Genomic DNA, 23,799 nt, shown 5'->3' with positions numbered 1-23,799 from the left:
TTTATCACCTTCCTTATGACTGTGTTGTGTTATCTAGTATCGCAGCAGCATTTTTAAAAGGCTTAAATGGTTTTAAACATTAGCCAGATCATGGGTGTAACTTTCATTTTGGCCAGTCTGATGGTGAGTACCACACAATAATAAATAAGAGCTGTTTAGTTTAACTCACAATGTAATATCATTAGAATTGATTTGAACTGATGCAGGGCTGTTTGAGGTGATACCATCCTACAAGCTGCTTTGGGATGTAAAATTTACATTTACGTAGCTCCGCTGTACTGAAAATGTGCACCAGCTGTACGCTGGAATTTGCTCTGCATTGGTCAAACAGTGATTCACGTGTTACAGCCAGTAGCAAATATTAGGGTATTTCATTCCTGTTGCTTTTAATCGACAGGCCCAAAGCAGCTTGCATTGTATCAGTGTGGTTTCTAATACCACAAATATATCCACTACATTCCCACAAATTCGGCCACAGAGTGTTTATTTCATGCATCATTCTGATCTAGTTGTACCAATACAGATACTTAGATAGAAAAACATGGACCAATAACAGCTGAGGAGCAGCAGCTGCGTCTGCTGGCTACATATTAATGCACCACCCCGCCCTAAAGGTCACCTTGAGACGCGTGCAGCCAGTCACTTGAGGAATCCTCTACATCTCACCTTCACAGGTGATCTCTGACATGGCAGGGCGGGTGGGACCACCTGGGAGGAGTTGGGCGGGGGTGGTGGGGGGGAATCCCTCTTATCAGCAGACATGAGCCTCTCACTCGCTGTCGAGTGGCTGAGGATGACCTTGTCAGGGACGCTGTTAGACATGGAGATGGTGGATTACAGCGACGCCCTGGATCCGGCCTACACCACACTGGAGTTTGAGAATCTCCAGCTTCTCCCAGTGGCCCTCGGTGAGTCTGCCGCTAAAACTCCAGTTTGCGAGGCCAGTTTCCTCTGACAGGTTCATGCGTACATATACATGTATATGTAATTTGAGGGGGTGACACAGTGGCCTCACACCTCTGTGACCTGTTTTCTTCGTGTCATTGTGGGGTTTGTGATGGGTTGGTGCCCCATCCTGGGTTGTTCCCTGCTTTGCACCTGTATCCTCCAGGATAGGCTCCAGACCCCCCATGACCCTGCTTAGGAGAAGTTTTAGAAAATGGATAAATGAAGTAATTTGAACTACTGCAGAAGGAATAAATATATATCAAATTGTTCCATGCTGATTGGCAGGATAATTGATGGCACTTTATAACAATTCTGTAGAATTAGTGAGTTTTTTTAAATGTATGTGTTCATTTTCAAGCTTATTTATTTAAGTACACATTAAACACTTGCTCTTTTCTGGAATTTAATTGATCCTTTTTGTTATTTTTTTATATTAAATTTGTATCCAAATCAGAAATACCACATTTTCAGCAGTATGGCATTGTCATGGTATAAGTTAATGCTGTTCTTTCTTTTAGTTTGTTGATATAATCCTCTTGATTGTGTATAAGTTAGAGAACTATCAATCCACAACATTGTTAATAAAAACACTGCAGTGCAGTACTATTCCCTTTGATCAGAATAAAAGCAATCAAAGTACTGAGTGACGTGATCATCAAGTCCCATTGTTAAGTGAGTAAAATGGTGGAGTTAATACATCTGTTACTGACTGGCTTTTGGCGAAGAAACAAACCATAATGTAAATGGTACAGCTACTGAATGATGAGTTTATAGTGATAGATAGATTTTATAGTGTGTGTTTGGTTTGCGTCCATAAATCATTCATACAATGAGTCTTTTATGTAGAAAGCAGGATTGTTTGACATAGATTTTAAAAGCACATTAGGCTGAAAGGTACATGTGCTTTCTTCTAAATATGTTTTAAATATGGGTAAATGTGATGAGACACAAAGTGAAAAAGTACATGAAAGTTTTATCACTTCCTGTATGAAAGGAGATCCTGTCATTGTCTCAAGTGTCCCTGATGAATTCCTGTTTGTTTGGTTACCGTTTATGTCCTTCTGTCCACAGTCACTGATTGGCCACCTGAGGATATTAGGTTTTCTGAGGGATTGGACCCTGTGTACATCTGGCCCATCAGGGTCAGCATATGGTGTTTCAGAACCACTGTCCCAACTTGTTCCTTCAGATGTTCTACAGTAACAATAATCATACATCCATCTCCCAACAACAAGGAGGCCTAGAGCCTATCTCAGTCAGTGCATGCACACGCACACACACACACACACACACACACACACACACACATATTTGTATTTATATCTTTGTGGGGACCATCCATTCATTTGTATGGAAATAGCCTTAATCCTTACAATGACAGCCTTAACCCCTACTCAGCACTAACCTTAACCATAAATAACGAAAAAAAAATACAAAACGTTTTAGTTTTTTGATTGCAGTCACAGATTTCTATTAAATTTCCGCTAGTGCCTGTATTTCCCCAGGGGACTGAATAAGTGGTCCCCGCAATGTCAAAATAACAGTTTTTTTTTCACCATTGTGGAAACATTTGATCCCTACCATGCAATATATACATAACCCCCCCCCCCCCCCCCCCCTCCACACACACACACACACACACACACACACACGCCTGGCTACTTTAGTCATTTAAATTCAATTAACTGCATGCTTTTCGACTGTGGGAGTAAACTACACTACTTAGGGAGAACATGCAGACAGTACAGTTACGGAGGCATTGAGCTAATCTATTGTCAGCAGAATCCGTTTTGACACAGAGCCTCCCCTGATTTCAGACCCCCCCGTGGTGAGCGCCAGCGGACACGGCCCCACCTACCCTGAGCTGGGCGCCCTGTGTAACATCTGCGGGGACCGGGCCACGGGCAAACATTACGGCTCCTCCAGCTGCGATGGTTGCAAGGGCTTCTTCCGCCGCAGCGTCCGCAAGAACCATATCTACTCGTGCAGGTGAGACTGTCCCATTCCTGAATGTGCATCCCATTCATAAGTAGATCCCATTCCAAAATGTGCTCCATATTGAAGTGGGTCCTATTCCTAAATGTGCCTTAGGGGATTCCAATATTGAAGTGTGTCCCATTCCAAGGTCCCTCCCATAATGAAGTGTGTCCCATGTCTGCCTGAACCAGTATATTTATTCATGATAATATCTCACTCCAGATACAGACTTGTTAGAAGTATCAAGATTGCAATTCGTAATCCACAGAATTGAATTATAGAATTCTTGGATCCCAAAACTGACACACAGCAATAAATATAAATGTGGTTCTGTTGCAGCTAAGATGCATTAAAGCAATATTAGATATTACACAACATTGACTGGGACAGGTTACCTGAAATAAAGACATTACTGTTGTTCTGACATGTTTTTTTTTTTCTCATTGAACCTTTCGTTCATCCATCTGATGATTTGTACCTGTTCTCAATGTTTCTTTGTCTAGGTTCGACAGACAGTGTGTTGTGGATAAAGATAAAAGGAATCAGTGCAGATACTGTCGGCTGAAGAAATGCTTTCGAGCAGGAATGAAGAAAGAAGGTCAATATATGTTCATCTATCTCACCATTATTCTCCTGTCCTATGTGCTTAAAAAGTGATTCACAGCTGAGAGTTTTTGTGAAGAAAGCAGCTCATATTGTAGGTTTTCGAAGCTGGTGAGTTAAAAATAGTCACCGCTGTGCTGTTAATCGTTTGGGAGGGTAACTAAGATCGTATTAAGCGTACTTAAGGAGTGAGTTTTTGGTGCTGAAGAAGTGGGACAGCGATCTGTGACTGTGATGACGTGTCTCCTCTGCCTGTTTCCCACCCAGCGGTGCAGAACGAGAGAGACAGAATAAGCAGGCGGAGGTCAGGCCATGAGGATGCCAGCCTGCCCCCCATCAGCGCACTCGTACAGGCAGACATGCTCTCAAAACAGGTACAGATATGCGGGTGATCTGAATTTATCATATGTAGCCTCAGGGAAGAAAGTGTCCAGCATCAAAAACAGATTATAATAATCTAGATTTCATATTATATATGATTATGTATTGATCCATCCATTTTCTGTCCAATTCAGGGTCAGAGAAAAATGACTATATTAGATTATATTGGTGTGTGAGTGTGCCCTGTGTTGGGTTGGTGCCTCATCCTTAGTTGTTCCCTGCCTTGCACCCATAGCCTCTGGAAACCACTCCGGACCGGCAGTGTGTGGCACTGTGGGTTATTACTCTGTGGTTGTGATCAGAAGGTTGGTGGGTGAAATCCCATGGCTGGTAGAGTGATTTTACCATTGGGCCCTTGAGCAAAGCCCATAACGCCCAGTTTCTCCAGGGACCGGCTGACCCTGAACTTCTGAATTGGACCTCGCTTTTGATAAAAGCATCTGCTAAGTGTATTTGACCTTCTCATGTCCCGCCTTTCTGGGATGTGTCCCTGACAGTAGGCCATGTACTGTAAATGGGGCGTTTTGCCCCGGATTCCTTAGCTTATTAAGCACATTTGCAGTCATCAGCAATTTTGCTTGTGCTTTGAATATTATTGTGATGCAGGGCTTTATGGCATGAGTAGAAACAGAACCAGTGGTTAAATAATACCATACACTCCAGCAGATACACTGGGGGGTCCATTTTATGCCCCTGCATTACACTGGCAGTGTTTGTAACCCCAGAATTTGTAGCACAATAAATATTGATGTTATATTTCAGATTCTAACATATCGAGGAGTGTTACCGCTATACAAGTGAGTATTATGGATTGTGTCACAGATATCGGTACCGGATTCCCTCCTACACGGGGATATCCGGATTAGGAAGGTCGCGACCATCCCAGACGTGTGTGAATCCATGAGACAGCAGCTGCTTGTCCTGGTGGATTGGGCCAAGTACATCCCCGCCTTCTGCGAGCTCCCGCTGGACGACCAGGTGAGGCATGGTGTGGGGCAGGCGGTCTGGTGGGCGGTGAACGAGTTTGCATGGCTGCCTGAGCAAGCAATATCCACACCTCAATACTAGAGATTATATGATGATGCCTAACTAACATGTTTTACAAGAATACAAATACTAATTGTTTATGTGTGAGAAAATCAGGTAGAGACAGTGGCTTAAAGAAAAGTCCAAACCAATTTGTCACACTTAAATAACATGTTTTTGCCTCAGAAAATGGTCATAAATTTAATATTAGAACATTTTCCTTTATGTAAATGCTCAGCTCATTGGTGGCATTTATAGCAGAATAACCACAGGGAAACAAGGTTTCAGACTCTTGTCTCTCCCTCCCTCTGTTTCTCCCTCTCTCATTCCCTCCTTCCCTGTCCCCCTCCCCCCCCCCCCCAGGTTGTTCTACTGCGTACTCATGCTGGGGAACATCTGCTCCTTGGAGTCATCAGGAGGTCAATGCAGTTCAAAGACCTGCTACTTCTCGGTAAGAATCATACAGGTGTATTGGGGTAGTCTCCGGCAAATAATCATTTTATTTTATTAAATCCTGTGATTATGGGGACGTTATTTCGGTCAGCATGAAAAGAAGATTGGTTATTGTGCTATGTGATCATGCATGTAACATTGTGAGGAGGTAAAGAAAGGTTAACTAACTACACGACCAATGCCTAAACTCTTCTGTGACAACATTTTATCTGTCATTCTCATGGAAGTTGGTGGTACTTTGACCTAAAGTTGTTGTAACGTCAGCTTCTCGCTGGCTCACCATTGTATTTCAATTGTTATTTCATCCTGCTTTCATCAGGAAATGGTCAAATCATAACCCGGAACTGTGCCGAGCTCGAGGTCAACCGGATAGCGACGAGGATCCTGGAGGAACTTGTCCTGCCTTGCCAGGAACTCCAGATAGACGACAGCGAGTTCGCCTGCCTGAAGGCCATCATTTTCTTTGACCCAGGTACAAACTCTGATGGCACGTGATCCCAAGACATTCAAGACTATTTGCACGCCCACTATTCGTAAAATGTTTTTGTGACACGACTTGCAAACAAGCTAGGATTGGGGCTGTATTTAAATTATTCATTCCCCCATGTTGGTCTCTGCAGACGCGAAGGGCCTGAGCGAAGTGCAACACATAAAGCAGCTAAGGTACCAGCTGCAGGTCAGCCTGGCCGACTACGTCACCGACCGGCAGCACGAGTCTCGCGGGCGTTTCGGCGAGCTGCTGCTCCTGCTGCCCGTGCTGCAGAGTGTGGCCTGGCATATGATCGAGCAGGTCCAGCTGGCCAGGCTCTTCGGCTCGGCCAAGGTCGACAGCCTCCTGCAGGAAATGCTGCTGGGAGGTGAGGCTACCCCCACCGCCTGTCCCTCATGCGCGCCACCCGAAGCCCACTGAGAAATATTCTGCGTCCAATAGCTGCTTACTTTATTGACCGAACGGTGTAGTTAATGCCAAGGTAAACAAGGCTTACATTTGCACTGTAGTTTCATATTTTAAGGATCTAGCACACATATATAGCCCCTTAAAGACTGGCTGACCCCTCTAGCGCAGAGTGAGGATGTGAGACATGGTGTGGAAACAAAGAACAAAAACAGGAACACGAGAGGGGTGGGGGTTGGGGGGGTGGAGGCAGTAAGATCCTCTGTATAAGTCAGTCATACTGTGACTGTAATACATGAAGGGTTGGTTGCAGTGGAGCAAATTTATAGTATAATTCCAAAGTAGTACTAATATTATTTAATGCAGGAAACTGACTAATTGCCTCCCTCACACCAAGAGGTTAAATGAATCTTTTGAGCAATCTGAGGAGGCTTGGAAATCATGAAGGTCAAGCTTTATCAATGCAATGCTCCGTTTTTAAGCAGAACCAGTTACCATTTTCTGAGGAAGTGGAACATCACTTCATCTAGCTGTAGAAAAAAAAATAAAAAAAAATTTCCATGCATGATTGAAATTGAGGAATCCGGGTGGATTTCCATTAGTTATTTCTCGCAGAAACTTTTAGGATGTAAAAACCATGCAGCTTTATTCTGGTCTTTTGAAAGATTGCAAGAAGCTGTTCATAAAATTGTTTGCAGTAGTATAAGACAGATGGCGTTTTTGCCCAGAAAAAAAAATTATTTGTTCATTTTTATATGTATGTTCTGCCCTAGATGATTCAATAATATTATCCTTCACTTTCAGGTTTGGTGTGTGAAACGCACTTTGCCTCTTCTCTACATCCAAATGGAGTTCCAGAGTGTCTCAGCAATAACTGTATTGTGGACAGCAATATGCTTTTGAGTGATAGATTGATCTGTGAGTATAACCACCCTGCCAAGTTTCCAATTTAAAAATGAAAATATCTTTAACCCACAACTGGATCGGTCTAAGTTTTGTGTGGTTTTGAGGCCTGGAGATGTGAGTCTGCAGGTTTTCAAGCCAGTTTATTGCAACAACATACATGGGCAAAACTATGTGCTACACTGTGATAAGAGAACCCCCCCCCTCAAAAAAGCCCTGATGTCATTTCCCCTTCCTGTGTTCCACAGCTTCCCCCGAAACGCCCCTCACATCACCATTAGCAACCTCCGTCTCCGAGCAGTACAACCTAAGCCAGGGTGATATCACCACGCTGCACAAAGACACCCCACTTCTACCCCGGCACATTCCCACCAAGCAAGCGAGCCACTGAGCCTCCTCACAGAGTGGAAGCCATCTTGGCCCTGATTTACCTCCTAATTTCTATGGCGGCCATTTTAAAGGCGCTTGTAAATATCTCATGGCATGTCAGGCATGCATTGTATATATAGGTTACTTTTCAAAATAAATTAGTTTTTAAAAGTGCATTGGTCAATCACTTTGTCCTGATTCAAATCTTTTCTTTACATAATTGTATTAAGAAATAATGATACTTTCCCACACTGGAATTGTATGGATTTTTTAAGAAATTTTAGGATATCCCAAGTGCCTCAAATGAAAAAAGTCTACTATTATTCCTACAAAGTTGAATTATAGCGGTCCACACAGAAACCACTAAGAACAAATTGAGCATTTTTACTGGCTGGCATGCAGAGAGCTCCAGTGTCCAAGCCGCATCTCCCCATGGCCAGTAAAATATGACTTCTGGCCTTTCCAGCCCTATTCACTCAATTCTTAGTCATCCTAACCCAGAAGTTTGGACACAAAATTTTGAGTATACAGCTCCAATCCTTTAGGCACAGATGCTAATAGACACTCAGCAAAAAGTAGCCAAACATTTAGTGTGATGTAATTACACATAGCATTGCTACATGAAACTACACAGGAATAAAAAATGACGGTATAATTTTCGCTTTCATCTGAAAGGATACTATGAAACCATAGGCCATTAGTGTTTAAATCACTTTAGACAACTCAGATACATCACAAATGATGTTACTATGAGTTTATTGCCAGGAATGTCAGTTAAATTTGGCAACAAAAATGTAGCATAGTGACAGTTTTGAAACCAGCAGAAAGCAGATCATTTAAACATTCAGGACAAAGACTAAAGTTGACAGTAGTTCAGTATAGTGCATACGATTGTCTGAACCAATCAGAATACATAATTTATAAATATATAAAGATTGGTATAAATCAAATTGAGTACAGACGTTCCTCTACTTACGAACTTTCAGACATACGAACGAAGATGACCTCAAATCCAAATTGTGTTCCTTGGGCTCCCGTTTCCTGTCTGCAACATATATATTTTTTTTCTGCACACCAATTCCGCCTAGTAAGACTTCTGGCCGCTACTCCCGCCACGCAGCAGCGTAGCGTGCGAACTCCCAGCATCCTAGTTCTTTGTACTTGCGTATACCCTTAAAATGATGTTCAATAATGACTTACGAACATTTCAAGTTACGAATGGCCATTCGGAACGCATCTCATTCGCAAGTAGAGTAGCGTCTGTACTTATTTTTGGTTGTACATCAGGAGTTCAAAGTGCACGAAGAACAAATCAAGTCATAAGGCGTTGACTGAAAGATTAAACACGGATGCAGACCGACAAATTAACTAGAGGAAAAGTGCTGAGGGTCGTCCATAATGTTACATTCTTCCCTGTTCAACTTACAACCCAAATTAAAAAACTTAAAGCCAAATTTGTCTTTAAAAAATAGTGCATCAATAGTAAATACAACATCAAACAAAAACAGGACAGAAAAAAATAACACTCATATAATCTAACTCCAGGGAGGGCAGCCCTGTCGGTAAAATTTGCTGAACTGGAAGAGATGTTGCGGCAGTAAAAATTGTCATGGAAAAAAAAATTAAATTTTAACCAGACTCCACAACCCACTGAAAACGGTCATGTGACACACTTTTGGGTTGCGACCCTTTAGTTCAGAACAATTTTAATACTGAGCGTCACCCTAAGCCCTAACTTCTCCGAAACGCATCACACTCTTCCATACACAAAAGCGGGGCTAGTTCATACTGCAGGACTGCATGCCCCTTTACACTCTAACACACGTCACTGACAGAGGACAGCTCTGGACCCATATTTGTATATCAAAACCAGTTCATATACAGGGAATGGGTATAATGTGACAGACACGCACCTGGCTGTCTTTCTTTAAAAAGTATTAGTTGAGAGACATTAAAAATCAGGAGTTCACAAATACTCTTGGCAATAAGTAGCACAGACATATCGTAAATGTGTCAAATGCGCTTAGTATATTAAATTAAACCAATCAAACTTTGGGGTTCAGAATAAAGAATTATGCAACACACATTATATTTTGTGTACATGGATAGGCAAACTTTTGGAAGTAAATATAGAATTTTTAAAAAGACATGAACATTATATAAATCACACTTATATCATTTTGTGCCTCATTCCAAAATGCTGGAGCAAGAATCATAGAAAGTGCAAATTAAAGCTCTTGGAATGTTCAAGAAATCTGGACCTGACTGTTCAACTGTATAAATCATTCAGCAAGTCTGGCATCTAAATACAGTGAAAGCTCTCGTATTCAGCAATGTCGGGACTGAGGCATTGCTGGATAGTTGAATTTTCCAGAAATACTGAATTGTAACATTTCTCACACTTAAATCATTTAATACACACAAATGATTACTGTACTGTTATTTCAGGACACTGCAATATCACTGCTGGATGAATATTTGATACAAGACAAGAAATCACAAGGTAGATAACTGCAAAACAAGAGGCACGACTATTATAGCATCAGTGACTATTATAGCAAGTGCTGAAACTGACATTGCTGTTATTTTTAGTTTTGTGTAAATTCTTAATAGAACTGTGTCATTACTTAAAATTAATTTTTTATTTTGATATTGATTTTAGAATTGTCCCGGTTACTTGAATGCCAGATACAAGAGCTTGTACTATGCAGTTATTTTGGACTAAAACAGAACACTACTTGGTTTATTAAAAGGTGCTGAAGAGCACGCATCCATCCTGGAGCCTATCCCAGGTAGCACATGGCAGGTGTACACCCTGAACCAGATGCCTGGTTACTTACAAAACGTTTGAAATGGTCCCACTGTCATGTAATCAAACAGCATTCATTAAAGAAAAGTAAAATTACTAGCATCTGGTCAGTGAGAAACTTGCAAGCTCTGGCTGCTGATATGGTGGCGGCAGGCAGAGTGGGGCACCATGGACTTTAACTGAAGTTTCGATTTTTGAACACCAATGGAGCCACGACCGTCCACAGGTAGAGGCCTACGCAAACCCAGCTGGACGCCACCTTCACCCAGACAATTGGCCACTTGCTGTTCATGGTGTTGTAATGTGCGTCGGGGCTGGAAATGGAACAAAAAAACAGAAATGGGACAAAATAAATGGATATCGTCATAGTGGTACTCCAGAGACGGGTTTGCAGATGAAAGACTAACATGGATGAATAGCACACCTGACTTGTTCACTGTATCACAACAGTCCTCTCCAATATTACCAGCAGTAACAGCAAAATTAACACACACTGAGATGATCATCAGATCTTAGAGGCCAGAACCGGCAACCTTCCGATCACGGGCACAGGGGCTTAGCCCACTGAACTAGTTCAAACAAATATATGTATATATGATACTAAGACCCATTGATTTCACAAGTATGCAATCCACAGACAGACGGGCACAGACTTATCTACTGACCTATACCAGTTCGTCAATGTCATCATTATGTAGAGCGAGGCCAGAAAGAGCAATAAATGAAAGACAGAGTAATTGTACTGGACGGCGTTCGTCTCGTTATCCTGAAAGCGCCTCGGCCCTCTGGACTCGTCCGCCTCGTCGGGGGTGCTCGCCTCACAGTCATCCAGGATGACCGTGTCCTTGGAAGACAGGGTCAGCTTGTTCACCTGGCTGGTGCTGGAGGATCGGATGCTGCCAGACACCATGAGGTAGAGTTAGGGGTTAAGACAGTCACATTCCCTCCTATTCTCATGAGCCACCTCTTACTTTTTAGTATCTTGTCAAATCATATATGTTACTCTTGGTAGGTTATGCTCCCGACAGACATTTACATTATATTCGTTTCTTGTGTTTTTTTTAACCAAAGCAACACACAAAAAGGTAGAAGGCAGCGTTAGACATCCCCTGGAGCCACTGCGGTTAACCCTCTGGGGTCGAGTGCATCGTCGGCGATGCAGCGTATTTTTCACGTCTATTTCAGTTTATATCTTGATGACATCTTTATGTAGAATCATGAAAAAAGCGCTGACTAAATCCATAATCTGTCTTCTTTTCAAAACGTTTTTAAAATTAGGCTAAATCGGCAGAAAAGTAAACCATGTCCCCTTTGTTTTACCTGCATCAGCGGAGTGTAGTGCCACCCTCACCTGAAGATCGCTATTCCCCATTCTAAATAGCAGAATTAGCGCATATTCAATATGCATTCGCATGGTAATTAAATGAACAATGCGATCCAGATACATCCCCATCAACACTATAAAAAAAGGGGGGGGGGGTGTAGCCAGGTGTGAATGGCTCATGCATACACATGAAAGCTCCTACACATTGAATGAATGGAGCCAGAAATAGTGACATGAGTTCAGTTTTTCGTATTTATTCATCCAACTGAATGTTGCAACTACACCATTTAGTCCTCTTCATGTAGCCAAGACTTTGGTGATCAGATATCTGGGATCAAAACAAACTACCACCATTGCTTACTATGTACTTTTATAACGTTTCTGCAAATGTTCCAAACAGAGTTTTGCAATGTCTATACTTCATGTCAAATTACAAACTTAACATAAATCTGACACAATTGCAATATTCATTAAAACTGAGATGAGTGTAATGCCAAAACAAATACAGTGAGGGAAATAATTATTTGACCCTTTGCTGAATTCTTAAGATGACCCATTAATACAGAAATGAGAAGTCTGTAATTTCCCTGGTATGTTCATTTAAACAGCAAAAGACAGATTAACAAAACAAGCTAGAAAAAATCATCATGCAACAGTTACAAACTAATTTGTCATTTATCTAGGGAAATACGTATTTGTTCCCTTAGAACACATGCTTTAGTACTTGGTGGAATAACCATCGTTTGCAAGCACACCTGTCTGACGTTTCTTGTAGTTGGTCACCAGGATTGCATGCAGATCATCAGGAATTTTCATCCACTCATCTTTGCCAGTGAAAATACAGACGTCTCATCTCTTTATTAATGGGTCAACTTAAGAATTCAGCAGGGGGTCAAAAATTATTTGCCATGAATTAAGTTTATGATGTTCAAAGAAATGTGTGATCATGCCCCAGTCAGTGAAAGTGTGTTCCCTACCCCTAGACCCCAGAGGGTTAAGGGCTTTATTCAGGGGCTGAACAGTGACATCACTCTGCAAACTCCAGGATATGACCTTCTGATCACAGGACAGCATGCTCACCTGCTGAGCTACACATTACCCCCCAATTCCACAGATTAATTTGAGAACAGGTTCTCACTTCCGAGATCATGAGAAAAAAAAGTCGCTTGTTAGTGACATGGGGATCCCACGCTATTGCGAGGATATTGTTGTTTACACATGACAAACCACAAACACACTACGGTGGGAGACAGATATGGCTTGGTGACGGGAAAAGGGCACCATGGTCACATATCGCTCTTTGCTTCCACGAAGATGGTCAATCTTACCTCGAGTAAAGAATGCAGATGACAAAAATGAAGAGTCCCACAATGCTCTGGGCGTCCCACCAAGGCAGGTACGGGGAGGAGGGGGTGGGCGCCTCAGTGCTAACCAGCATAACTTCTGTCTGGTTTCCCACAGCCAAGGGTGAATGCGTGGGTTCTGCAATCAGCTGCAAGATGCTGAGCAGGCCAGGATTGCACTTACGATCTGGGGGGTAGGAGAGTGAGGTATAGGTATGAGGTTAGGGCCAGCCTAAATAGGGCACAAGGATGTTAGCCACTTTTACCACAACTAGATAAAACTGAGTTTCGGTCAAGCATCGTGCACTTACTGCATGCTTTTTACTTGTTGCGTGTTTTTAATCCTGGAATTTTACCCTGGCAATTCCCCAGGCCCATTCTATCACCACCCAGCTGACGAGACCATCATGCTTCACCAGGTATACGAAAAGTAAAGTGCAATGTCAGTGCAGACTGCAGGCAGGGTCGGTAAAAAGAGAATTTTTCCACTATGAAGTACCACTATTACTATTTTTAAAATGGTTTATTCACGCTAGCTATCAGCTGCTTCACTATCCCCGTTATAGTAACACCAGCAGACAGAACACCTATAGAAATGACGGTCTAATGAAAATATCATCGCAAATGCAGTTCCTTCTGCCAGGTGAAATAAACTAGAGAAATAAAAACCTGCATTAGAATGTATCCCATAATAAATTATGCAGAATTACTGTTTTACTTTTCAGTATGTAAATTACTGAAATAATTCATACCCTGATACAATCAGTACAATGACACTGAACAAAGGTTCAACATAATTTGCTACCAGAAGGCTGCTTCTGGACCCCTGTCCTGAGGTTTTTCATTACTGACAGCTAGAGCTGGGCTGTATGACCAAAAAATTACATCACTGTATTTTTTACAGTTATACAAGTTATATTGGTTTCACGGTATACGACAGTATTTTAGTCGTACGTTTTTGCATTGTTCCCACATTAACTATATTATTTTATTAGCCATGAGTGTGTGTGAGTGTGTGCGTGCACGTGCACCTTTCACTGTAGTGATGTTGTGTGAAGTGTGGTGAAGGAGGCGAAAACCGCACTGTTGCTATCAATAATGGTGAAAATGAGTATCTAATCGGATACTAATCGATATAATAAATGAGTATCTGAGAAAAGATTTTTTGACGACCCCAGTGTTTCATTCTTTTCAACTCCAGCATCAGCTATATGTTCCATTTCTGATATTTCACTGTACATTTTTATTGGTGCAGCATCGAAAAAGGTCCCCCCCTTTAAACAGCTTCCAGCTGCGACACGTTCTAAACATTGTGTAGGCTATTTAAACCGGTATTGCGGTATAAGAAAAATTCATATCATAACAATCATAAAAATGGTTTCCGGTATGAACCGGTATACCGCCCAGCACTACTGACAGCTCTGTCATGCAGGGAAGTATTTGTCTGCTTCACATAGGGCAATGTTCTTACCAGGCTCGTTGGTGATAGCAGACCAGGTCAGGTAAATGGTGTACAGGGAAATTATGGAGGACTGCAGCAGGCCGGAATGTGGATTAAATTCCTGCTCACACACACAAACAAAATTAGAATATTATTTGAAAAACTGTACACACACAATCTAAACTTCAAGTTTCTTTGCTGGCTGTACAGATATGCAGAATAAACCAAGCAAGTAGAAAAATTAAGGTTCAGTCATATTTACTTCGTTCTGCAGTTCACACACTCACTACACCTTCTTACCCCCATTGAAACATTCCATATGGTAATACCAATAAATTGTTTGTTGGCCAAAAACACATCCCATAAAACCTGAAATGATAGATGATGGCAACACCCACACATGCAAAATAAAATAAAGAGATAAGGAACGATTATTTCAACAGCAATGAAAAATTTCTGGTGTGCAAATTCTGTAATTTATGTACAACTAAGCTCAGATGTTCCGTGGTCGGGGAGGAAATGTGAGCAGAAGATATGGCATTGAAAAAAATACAAGAAATAGTGGACGGCACAATGTATTATCTATATGGAAGACTACATAAATAGAACCTTATGAAAGCACTTGCTTAACTGTGAAGCCAGGGGTATTCATCGAAGTGCACCAAGCAGAGTGTGCCCCCATAAATCCACACCCCCCCCCCGGTCCAATTCACAAATGCCTTTTAACATGTTAAGACAGTACCTAGTACTGCTATTTTAATATGCATTCACTGAAAGCCCGATGTAACATGCATTTCTGAATTTCATGAGAGCAGAAAGGGACTGGGCTCAAACCAGCAACTCTGGTTACCAGTCAGATGCTCCACCAGTTGAGCCACAGAAACAGTTGGATCTGTAGCCATTTAATTTATCTAGTGCTGGTTTTGCATGCCACCTACCTCGTAATGTTGTCAATAGTATCAAACGTACAGAATGTATCATATCTATCAAGTATAAAATGGTTTACATACTGATATTCTATAATATCAATTCTACAGCCTGCATTTACGGTTTGCTCTGACCACTGAGGCTCGTAGGCTAACGATGTGCATGACTAGACCTGAGTGCAGTCTCAGAAACGTGGTATTAAGATGACTTGTTCAGAAGCATCATAGCTTTCACAACTGTACTTAATCAATAAGCCAGAGTGGTGCCTGGAAATACTTTAACTTAGATAGTGGATAATCACAACTAAAGTCTGATAAGTAATAAATCCCCAAATCATCAATGATGAGCTTTCAGGTCGATTCCACAACCCATTCCAACTCAATCACCCACAGTGGGAGAGTTCATTTCGGCACAGGAAGCTCACACTCACCTGCACCTTATTCAGGACGGAAATGATGGAGGCAATGATGCACAGGAGGACATTGAAGGTGATGAAGAACACGTTCAGCCTGCAACCTCCAGACTGGGTGTAGAACACGCCGAGCAGGACGACGGCGGTGACACACAAGGCGTAGCTGACACCAGTCACCAAGCACAAGGCTGAATCCAACCAGAGACAGGGAGAGAGATGGGAGCTAGAGTCTCCGCCCAGTGATCCCATCTGACCAATGAGGTGACATCTCCCCTGCTGAGAAGCAAGAGGCCTCACCTGCAAACCAGCCTCTAGAGTTTCCTTCTTCTTTCTTGCCCATCCAGGATTCGTTCAAAGAGTGGGCGAAATCAACCAGGAGGATCAGTTGGATCAAGATGAAAAAGGACGCGCCAATGACTCCTGAAATAAACCAAACTTCACAGAGAGGGAAGGATGTTAACAGGAGATGGGAAGCTTTTCATTTCATGTGAAACCAGACAAAATATCCAGGCTGAAGCCTTACACCGGGTGAAGAGCCCATCCGGGATGTAAAAGGCACCGACTGTCACAGCAATGATGGCAGCAACCTTGAAAAACCAAAACCTGCAAATGGAAAATTACATTTTATAGTTAGTTTCTCAGAACTCCTCAGTAACCGTTGAGGTAAATCAGTACGCTGCACATTTTATCACTTTTTTATTGTTATTAATATCATGTACCACAGTCACAATCTGGCAATGTTTAAATATATGCTCTCTCTTTAAGTATGATTGTCAAATGACTTGTTGAATTGCCAAACTTCCCTGAGCAAACAACCAAGAGAGTAATCATCTCTACTAACAAAGCACAGTTAAGAATTCGTACTAGCTCTGAAATCTTGATGTTAGCTTTAATTAAAGTATTGCTTAGAGGGTTAGGGATCCATGCTCATCTCCAGAAGATCATTGGCTCGAATCCTGTGGCTGGCAGAGTATAATATCACCATTGGGCTCCTGAGCTCCAGGAATACTGGCTCCCAATCTTTTATTCCTTGTATATTGTGTTGGACAAAAGTATATTGTAATGGAAATGTCATTAAGTGGATCGTTGACATTTTACCCATTCTGGATAGCTGCCCGTGGGTCTCGACTGCTTTTGACTTTGAACATGAAGATAGAGAAGACCAAGAAGAATACAGCCATTCCAAAGCAGATGCGGTAGACAGCCTTGTAACCCACAAAAATCTCACAACTGACATGGCCGTGGAGGCCAGGTATAGTCCCTCCTTCACAAAAGCCTGGAATCTGGAAGAGGACAGACACAGCAGTCATGCACACATCCACAGAGAGGCAACCATACATAAAGGGTAAACTGTCTGGGTGTCAGCCTGCCAGCAAACCCAAAACATGGGCAAGAAAGTCCTACAAATTGTGGGGCGCATTAAGGTCTGGCCGTATACTGAAGCAGCATGCGTACCTTCTTCAGCTGGTGCTCAATTCCCGGTGAAAGCATCACACAGCATACGAGGGTCCCCAGCAGCAAGATGAAGGCATAGATGATGCGTGTCACTGTAGAGTTGCGACCGATGGGACAGCATGCACACTGAATGCACATGGCTCCGCCACACAGGCAGGGAACCTATATAGGCAGGTCAAAGAGGGACAGCAATCAAATCATCTCATTCCATTAGTTCACTGCAATCTACTTAATTAGTAGTTTTTAAACCACAATCAGTACACAGTTAAGGCCTACCCCAAAAACATGACACATTTAAAAGGTAATTTACCGGTGCATTTTCCATTCATATCGAAAAATACAGTAACACTTACTTTAATGGAGCACAAATAATATGGTATTATGCAAGGCTGAACGATTCATTGATTTCAAATGGAGGCAACGTGTTGGAGAAAGCGCCAAAGCTTTACACTCCAACTCTGCACACTCTATTAATTACGAGACAACACACTTTAAAGTTTTATTTGTGCAAGGGTAACCACACTCTCTGTAACACATTCCTTTGTAGCTCATCCTGCAAAGGGTGGTTCCCCTTGGCCCCTTTATTTATAGTCGGTGGGGGAGGTGCAGGGGTCTTACAAAGAAGATAGGTGTGAACAAAGAGTAGGTGGTCAACTTTTGAACACGTACTCAGGATACATGCAAGCTGAATGCTATGATTAATATAATCTAAAGTATGAGGTTAGAGGAAAACAAAATAATACATATACATGGTTAAACTCATTGCTGATTATACAGAAATAACAAATGATTAATAACAATTTCTTCAACCTAACACAACGATTTAAAACAACACGATTAGCAAATCGCAAAGGCTGCGATTTACGATATGCATTATATAGCACATCTGACCCAAATTTTAAAACTGCCGTGAGAATAGTTTTACAGATTCATGCTGTTGTCGTTGTGTGAGCCATTCCTACCAATCAGAAGTGCCATGCCCCTAACATGCCAGTCACGCTCACCAAACAGAAGTGGCCCAAGGTGACCGAACATATGCCCACAAACCCAAGGCACAGCAGTCATGCACACATCCACAGTGAGGCAACCACACATAAAGGGTAAACGGTCTCAAACCTTGCCAGCAAACCCAAAACATGGGCAAGAAAGTCCTACAGATTGTGGGGCGTTTTAAGTGAAACCCAAGGAAATCATTACATTCTCGTTGTGAAAAAATATTGACTCCGCTGCTGAGTTAAGTGAATCTGTCTCGTACAGAGATTGTTTACAGAAAGATCATATGATTAATAGAGATGCACTGATCGATCGGCCAGGGACCAGAATTGGCCGATTTTCAGCGTGCTCGGCGCTAACTGGAAACCGGCCAAACAATCTCATGTATTTCCGATACTGAACGAGTCCGTTATACACATGCACCACGCAACATACACACAGCAGCGCATGCAATAGCCTCTCACAGCCATGTGCACACTCATAGCCACATGCTAACATGTTGTTAGCGTGGAAGTTCTTTACTGTGAGTGAAGACGACATGAAGCTTGCAAAGAAAACTGTGGGGGAATCGCCATGAAAACAATGCAAAACATCAGAGGTCAATTTTAAACTGATTATTAAACATATACTACATAATGTTGAAAAGGAAAAATCATTAAAATCGCAACTCTAGCTAAGGTTCTGTCCTATGACAGAGTAAAATTGTTTTAGTGAAACTTTAACCCCGTGTGCTATAATGTCCGTACAGTATGAAGGTATGGAAAAAGTCCGATCTTAATTTAGCTTATGAGTGATGTTAGAATTGTATGTGCATAACATGCAATGTTGGTATTAATATTACCCGGCATTTGGAAGAGTACAGTTTACAGTTTATTTGGAGATTTGTAACATATGAACTTTTGTATTTTAAAAGCAAAAAAAGAAAAAAAAAGGTCAATGTCATGATATCTGGTGAATTTAAACATACTGGAAATGATACAAGTAACATTTGTTTTGTTATCTGTTGCACCTTGTTTGGTAAATTATGCCAGATAAAATTGGGTGTACGGCAACTCATTTTCAGTTAATTGTTATTTGTACCTCTTTCCAGTCACAGAACACTTTATTTTGAGACTTGTTTAAGTGAGAGAACATCCTGTAACTTGCGATTGTAAAGTGCAGTTTGGGGGAAATTGTAAAGTTTAATAATGACTTTCATTATGATAATAAAATTCTGCCTTGAAGAAAATCAGATTTTTGCTTGAATATGCCCTCAATTATAGTTCTTAGAAAGAAAAGTCTGCAAAAATTGGTATCACACCTGCAAAAAAATCAGAAATCGGCATCAGCTAAGTAAATTGCAATCAGTGCATTTTTAATTATAAGGGGCCCAGCTGGCATTTCTGCAGAATCCCTATTTTTCTTTGCTTACTAGAATTGATTTATTTTTATTATTATTAGTCTATGTAACAGTCACAGCTTTTGTGAAGGTTGTTTATTGTTTGATTGTTCTCTACTAATAAAAAAAAGCAATAAATACATATTGAAAGCAATCTTTAAGTTTTCATTCTCGCATTATAATATAAACCAGTTAATATTTTGATGCTATCTCCTGTGGTAGTGCTGTGTCACGTTTTAAATATATTACACACTGAATATTGAACTGAAGCTAGACTTTTAAAAAATTATATCACAAATCAAACCACAATCGCAATATATGTCAGAAAAATTACAATATTTTCCACAAATCCTTCAGCCCTAGCACTATTACTTATTTATTAAACACAAACTAAGTCTTAGTTACATACTGATCTCATATTACTTCATCTTTAATAAATCATGACGCATGTTTGATCTCTAGCAGTTACTATATTTGTTATATCCGTTAACTCTGCAAATGTTTGAGCTACTAAAGGAACAAGTCATGAATAAAACAACTGAAATACTGATCTCAGATTTATTTATCATTAATCAATTCAATGATGCATCTTTCATCCCAAGCAGTTACTACAGTATATCTTAATTGTGTAAACCTTTGTGATCTATTGAAGGAACTACTCAGGATGAAGTAATGAATAACAAATTAAATACTGATCTCATGTTTGTTCATCATTAATTAATCGTGCCACATTTTTAAATCTCAAGTTAACAGATATTTACATACATGTTTGAAAAACCACTGTCAATGGAGATTGTACACAACTTCTACTGTTTGCAGTAGGATGGACAAGGTCAATTGGCTATGGTCAGACCAATTAATCCATGCGAGATGGACTGTATTCCTGAAAACAGCACATTTGCAGCATATTTCAATAGGCCCATCAAAGACGTTTTTGTATTACTAAGTAAAATGGAAGCATTCATCAGGATGAAGTGGAGGCATGCTGTGCACAGCCCAGGGTGTTGCATCATGATAGCAAGCAACATGTCAAATCACTCAAGATTAATTTTCAATTTGTACCATCAACACATCCACCAACACATCGATCCATCCATTTTCCAAACTGCTTATCCTATTGGGTCGTGGGGGGTCCGGAGGCTATCCCAGAAGTAATGGGCAAAAGGCAGGGAATAACCCAGGATGGGGGGGGGGGCAGCCCATCGCAGGGCACACTCACACACCATTCACTCACACACACACACACACGCACACCTATGGGTAATTTAGTAATTCCAATTAGCCTCAGCATGTTTTCAGACTATGAGGGGAAACCGGAGTACCCGGAGGAAACCCCACAGCGACATGGGGAGAACATGCAAACTCCACACACATGTGACCCAGGCAGAGACTTGAACCTGGGTCCCAGAGGTGTGAGGCAACAGTGCTAACCACTGCACCATCATGCCGCCCCCCATCAACACACAGGGAATTCTTATTCGCACTATTCAGTGAGTAACATAAAATTAAACAGGATTAGATAGCACAAAACTCAACAAAAAGACTGACAAAATTTTTAATTACACATATGATTAAGTACTGGACAAGTTTGCATTTATGGAATAAACGGAATAGTTGAAACAGCTGAAATGGAAGATACGGCTCAATGGATTTTAAAGAAATGGCAATATAGTAGAATATGGTCAAATGTGCAAAGCCTTGCTCTCCAGCAAAGTGAACTGTGCATTTATGAAGTGATATTGCTCTGTATCAAGTCGAATGGGGGGAAATATGTTACAATCATATTTTAAACTAATACAAGAATCTAATAATCTTTCAAGACGTGGCCATCAAAATAAAATGAAAGCAGGAAACATCTTGCCTCCTCTAAACACAGATTATCTTCATTTTCGGGTAAGTGACCAAAAGTGACTTGTTATAAAAACGTTATTTATTTATTTTTTAAAAAAAGGAAAGAAAGAAATAAAAAAAACTCACAACCAACAGCTTAGTCTTTGTTACAGCGGTGTTTGAGGTTAACCACCTTCACCAGGACACCATTAAGATTTGTGTCAAGGCTAAAAATGGACTTCCACAACAAGAACACAGACGTGTCACAAGTAACTTTTTGGGTCAGGTATTTTTCTTTTGTTGTAACAATTGTGTTCGCATCATTGGGCGAATGTAATACTGATTAAGTTAGCAAACAAATATTTTTGAAGTTATTTATTAGTACTGAAATCGTTTCATTACGCACACAGAGAAAGCGTGTTCTGGACGTTACGTTTTCAGCTACACATTAAAGGCATGCTACCAGGTCTTGTCGTCAGTGTCGCGAGTTCTCTCTCTCTCTTTTTTAATAGAAAATGTGTGTTTTAGGTCATTGTAATTAGGAATAACCCCGAACTCACTTCCGGTGGCACAGTGCCACCGGGACCCACCCAAGTTAAGTTTAGGTTCTCCCTCCAAAGTACCGGTTACCTTTCGTTTTCACGCAAACTTTCCCCGGTGCTCATTACACGTAAAACCTGACCACTGAACAATGCTGGCTGCATAGTTAATTAAGCGCTGCGCTGCGGGCAGTGAACTACGCGAAGCTTCCCGCTATATTTATGAAACCTGTTGAGCAGGTAGTGGACGCCGTCTTCTAACGGGATTACTGAAGCACGAGCGCCCATTAACGCCATAAATCCCAAAAGACACACAACATGCCATGATTACGTCAGATTTTTAATCGGCTCTCATCGTAATTAGGAGGTAAACTTCGTCTTACCCAGCTGGTGATAGAAAATGCACCCAACACTGCGCCCATTGTTTCACTTTCAATGACGACTAGGGGCTCAGACAACGTTTTCTATGAGAGAGACTCCCCAGCGGCGTCTCCCGGAGCCCAGCGCATACTCCGTACGTTATTAAAGCTATTCACATATATCGAAGGGCGTAAGCGCAGCCCTCCCGCCCATTCTGCCGTACGGTATCAGCGTAGCTCTGAATTCCCCGCTACGTGACGGTGACGTCAGTGCGCCCGAGGCGTCGAGCTACAGAAGCGCCGAGATTTATACCCTGTTTCGGGTTTTGTAGTTTGACCCTTGGCGGTGAACTAGGCGTACTAATCTGCGTACAGTGCAATATATTTGCACTAGACAGGGAGGGTCTTACAAATGATGGAGAGATCAGGTAAACAAAAAGTGAAGCATCCCATCATTCTTTAGTGGAAATTTGGTTGGAGCAGTGGTGGGGTGATGGTTAGGGAATTACACTTGTGATTGAGAGATTGCTGGTTTGAATTCCTAATCTGCAAGGCACTCTGAGCAAAGTACAGCTCCCTGGCCACTGAATTAGCTCTCCCTTGCTATGTCACATGGGGGATAAATGCTAAGGACACATTTTGTTGTTGTGCCATGGTATGTAAATAATAACTAATCACTTCACCTTTTTAAATATTTGTTATTGTGTGAAGTAGATGTGAAAAAAGTCACCTGTGTCTTTTCAAATTACATTTTAACTGCTTATATGAGTCAGGTTCACAGGGGCCCTGGAGTAAGGATGTGTTGTTTGCTAACAAATCAGCTCTTTGAGTCAGCTCTTCTAAATGGACAATAAAAGCTGGCTTCCAGATGTGCGCAGTTGTGGTTTATTGATACAGTTTCAAAGTAACATAATGAGCGCATGTCCAAAACGAAGCATCATTTGGACACATTTTAACAGCTTGGGCAAAATAAGCTTATACAACACTGTTATGTTTAAAATTTCATATAGAGAAAGGTTAACTCACTTAAAAACTATGTATGCAACTGTATAGTTGGAGTACAAACAAACTGGTGGGTCTGCCGCTGCTACAGTACTTAGAGAAGAAGCTGGCACCTCCACATCTGTTACTTTGATGTCTCCTCCAAGTACATCTCAATCATCAGGGTCATCGCAGATGTTAACTATCCAGACCTCCATGAGGCTGATTATTTCAAAGACTTTGACCTCCGCAAGACGATTGATGAGGAATTGGCAAACGCTTCTGTAAGAGAAAGAATTCGCGGTTGATTATGTCGTCCACATAGCATAGAATTAATAAGAGTTGTTCACTGTCCTCCTGTTACCGTAATATTCTGTGAAGCTGTGTACTCACAGTTAGGAGCAACTCCGACTCCACCTACCAGACATACCTATCAGGTGATTGAGGTATTGA

The 23,799-nt window shown here is 41.4% G+C and overlaps 2 protein-coding genes across 2 annotated transcripts; one reads left to right on the top strand and one right to left on the bottom strand.

Moving 5' to 3' along the window:
- The first annotated feature begins 767 nt into the window (after window positions 1-767).
- LOC125747734 (hepatocyte nuclear factor 4-alpha-like) lies at window positions 768-7,685 on the top strand. The gene is made up of 10 exons (XM_049023193.1): window positions 768-908; window positions 2,766-2,937; window positions 3,429-3,523; window positions 3,796-3,902; window positions 4,732-4,887; window positions 5,299-5,386; window positions 5,708-5,860; window positions 6,009-6,245; window positions 7,088-7,201; window positions 7,435-7,685. Exons 1-10 carry the CDS (start codon window positions 794-796, stop codon window positions 7,575-7,577), a joined length of 1,380 nt encoding a protein of 459 aa, XP_048879150.1. The 5' UTR covers window positions 768-793; the 3' UTR covers window positions 7,578-7,685.
- Window positions 7,686-8,294: 609 nt separating this feature from the next.
- On the bottom strand, window positions 8,295-22,550 carry LOC125747733 (serine incorporator 3-like). The gene is made up of 10 exons (XM_049023192.1): window positions 22,390-22,550; window positions 17,267-17,428; window positions 16,910-17,094; window positions 16,335-16,414; window positions 16,109-16,246; window positions 15,830-15,999; window positions 14,503-14,593; window positions 13,017-13,218; window positions 11,030-11,260; window positions 8,295-10,678 (listed from the first exon to the last, which is right to left on the bottom strand). The coding sequence occupies exons 1-10, from the start codon at window positions 22,426-22,428 to the stop codon at window positions 10,540-10,542; spliced, it is 1,437 nt and encodes a 478-aa protein (XP_048879149.1). The 5' UTR covers window positions 22,429-22,550; the 3' UTR covers window positions 8,295-10,539.
- Between the last annotated feature and the right edge of the window lie 1,249 nt (window positions 22,551-23,799).

The sequence above is a fragment of the Brienomyrus brachyistius genome, chromosome 8, assembly GCF_023856365.1.
Source record: "Brienomyrus brachyistius isolate T26 chromosome 8, BBRACH_0.4, whole genome shotgun sequence".
Classification (NCBI taxonomy): domain Eukaryota; kingdom Metazoa; phylum Chordata; class Actinopteri; order Osteoglossiformes; family Mormyridae; genus Brienomyrus; species Brienomyrus brachyistius.
The sequence above is the reverse complement of the archived record's forward strand: the minus strand, read 5'-3'. Positions and strand labels throughout refer to the sequence as shown.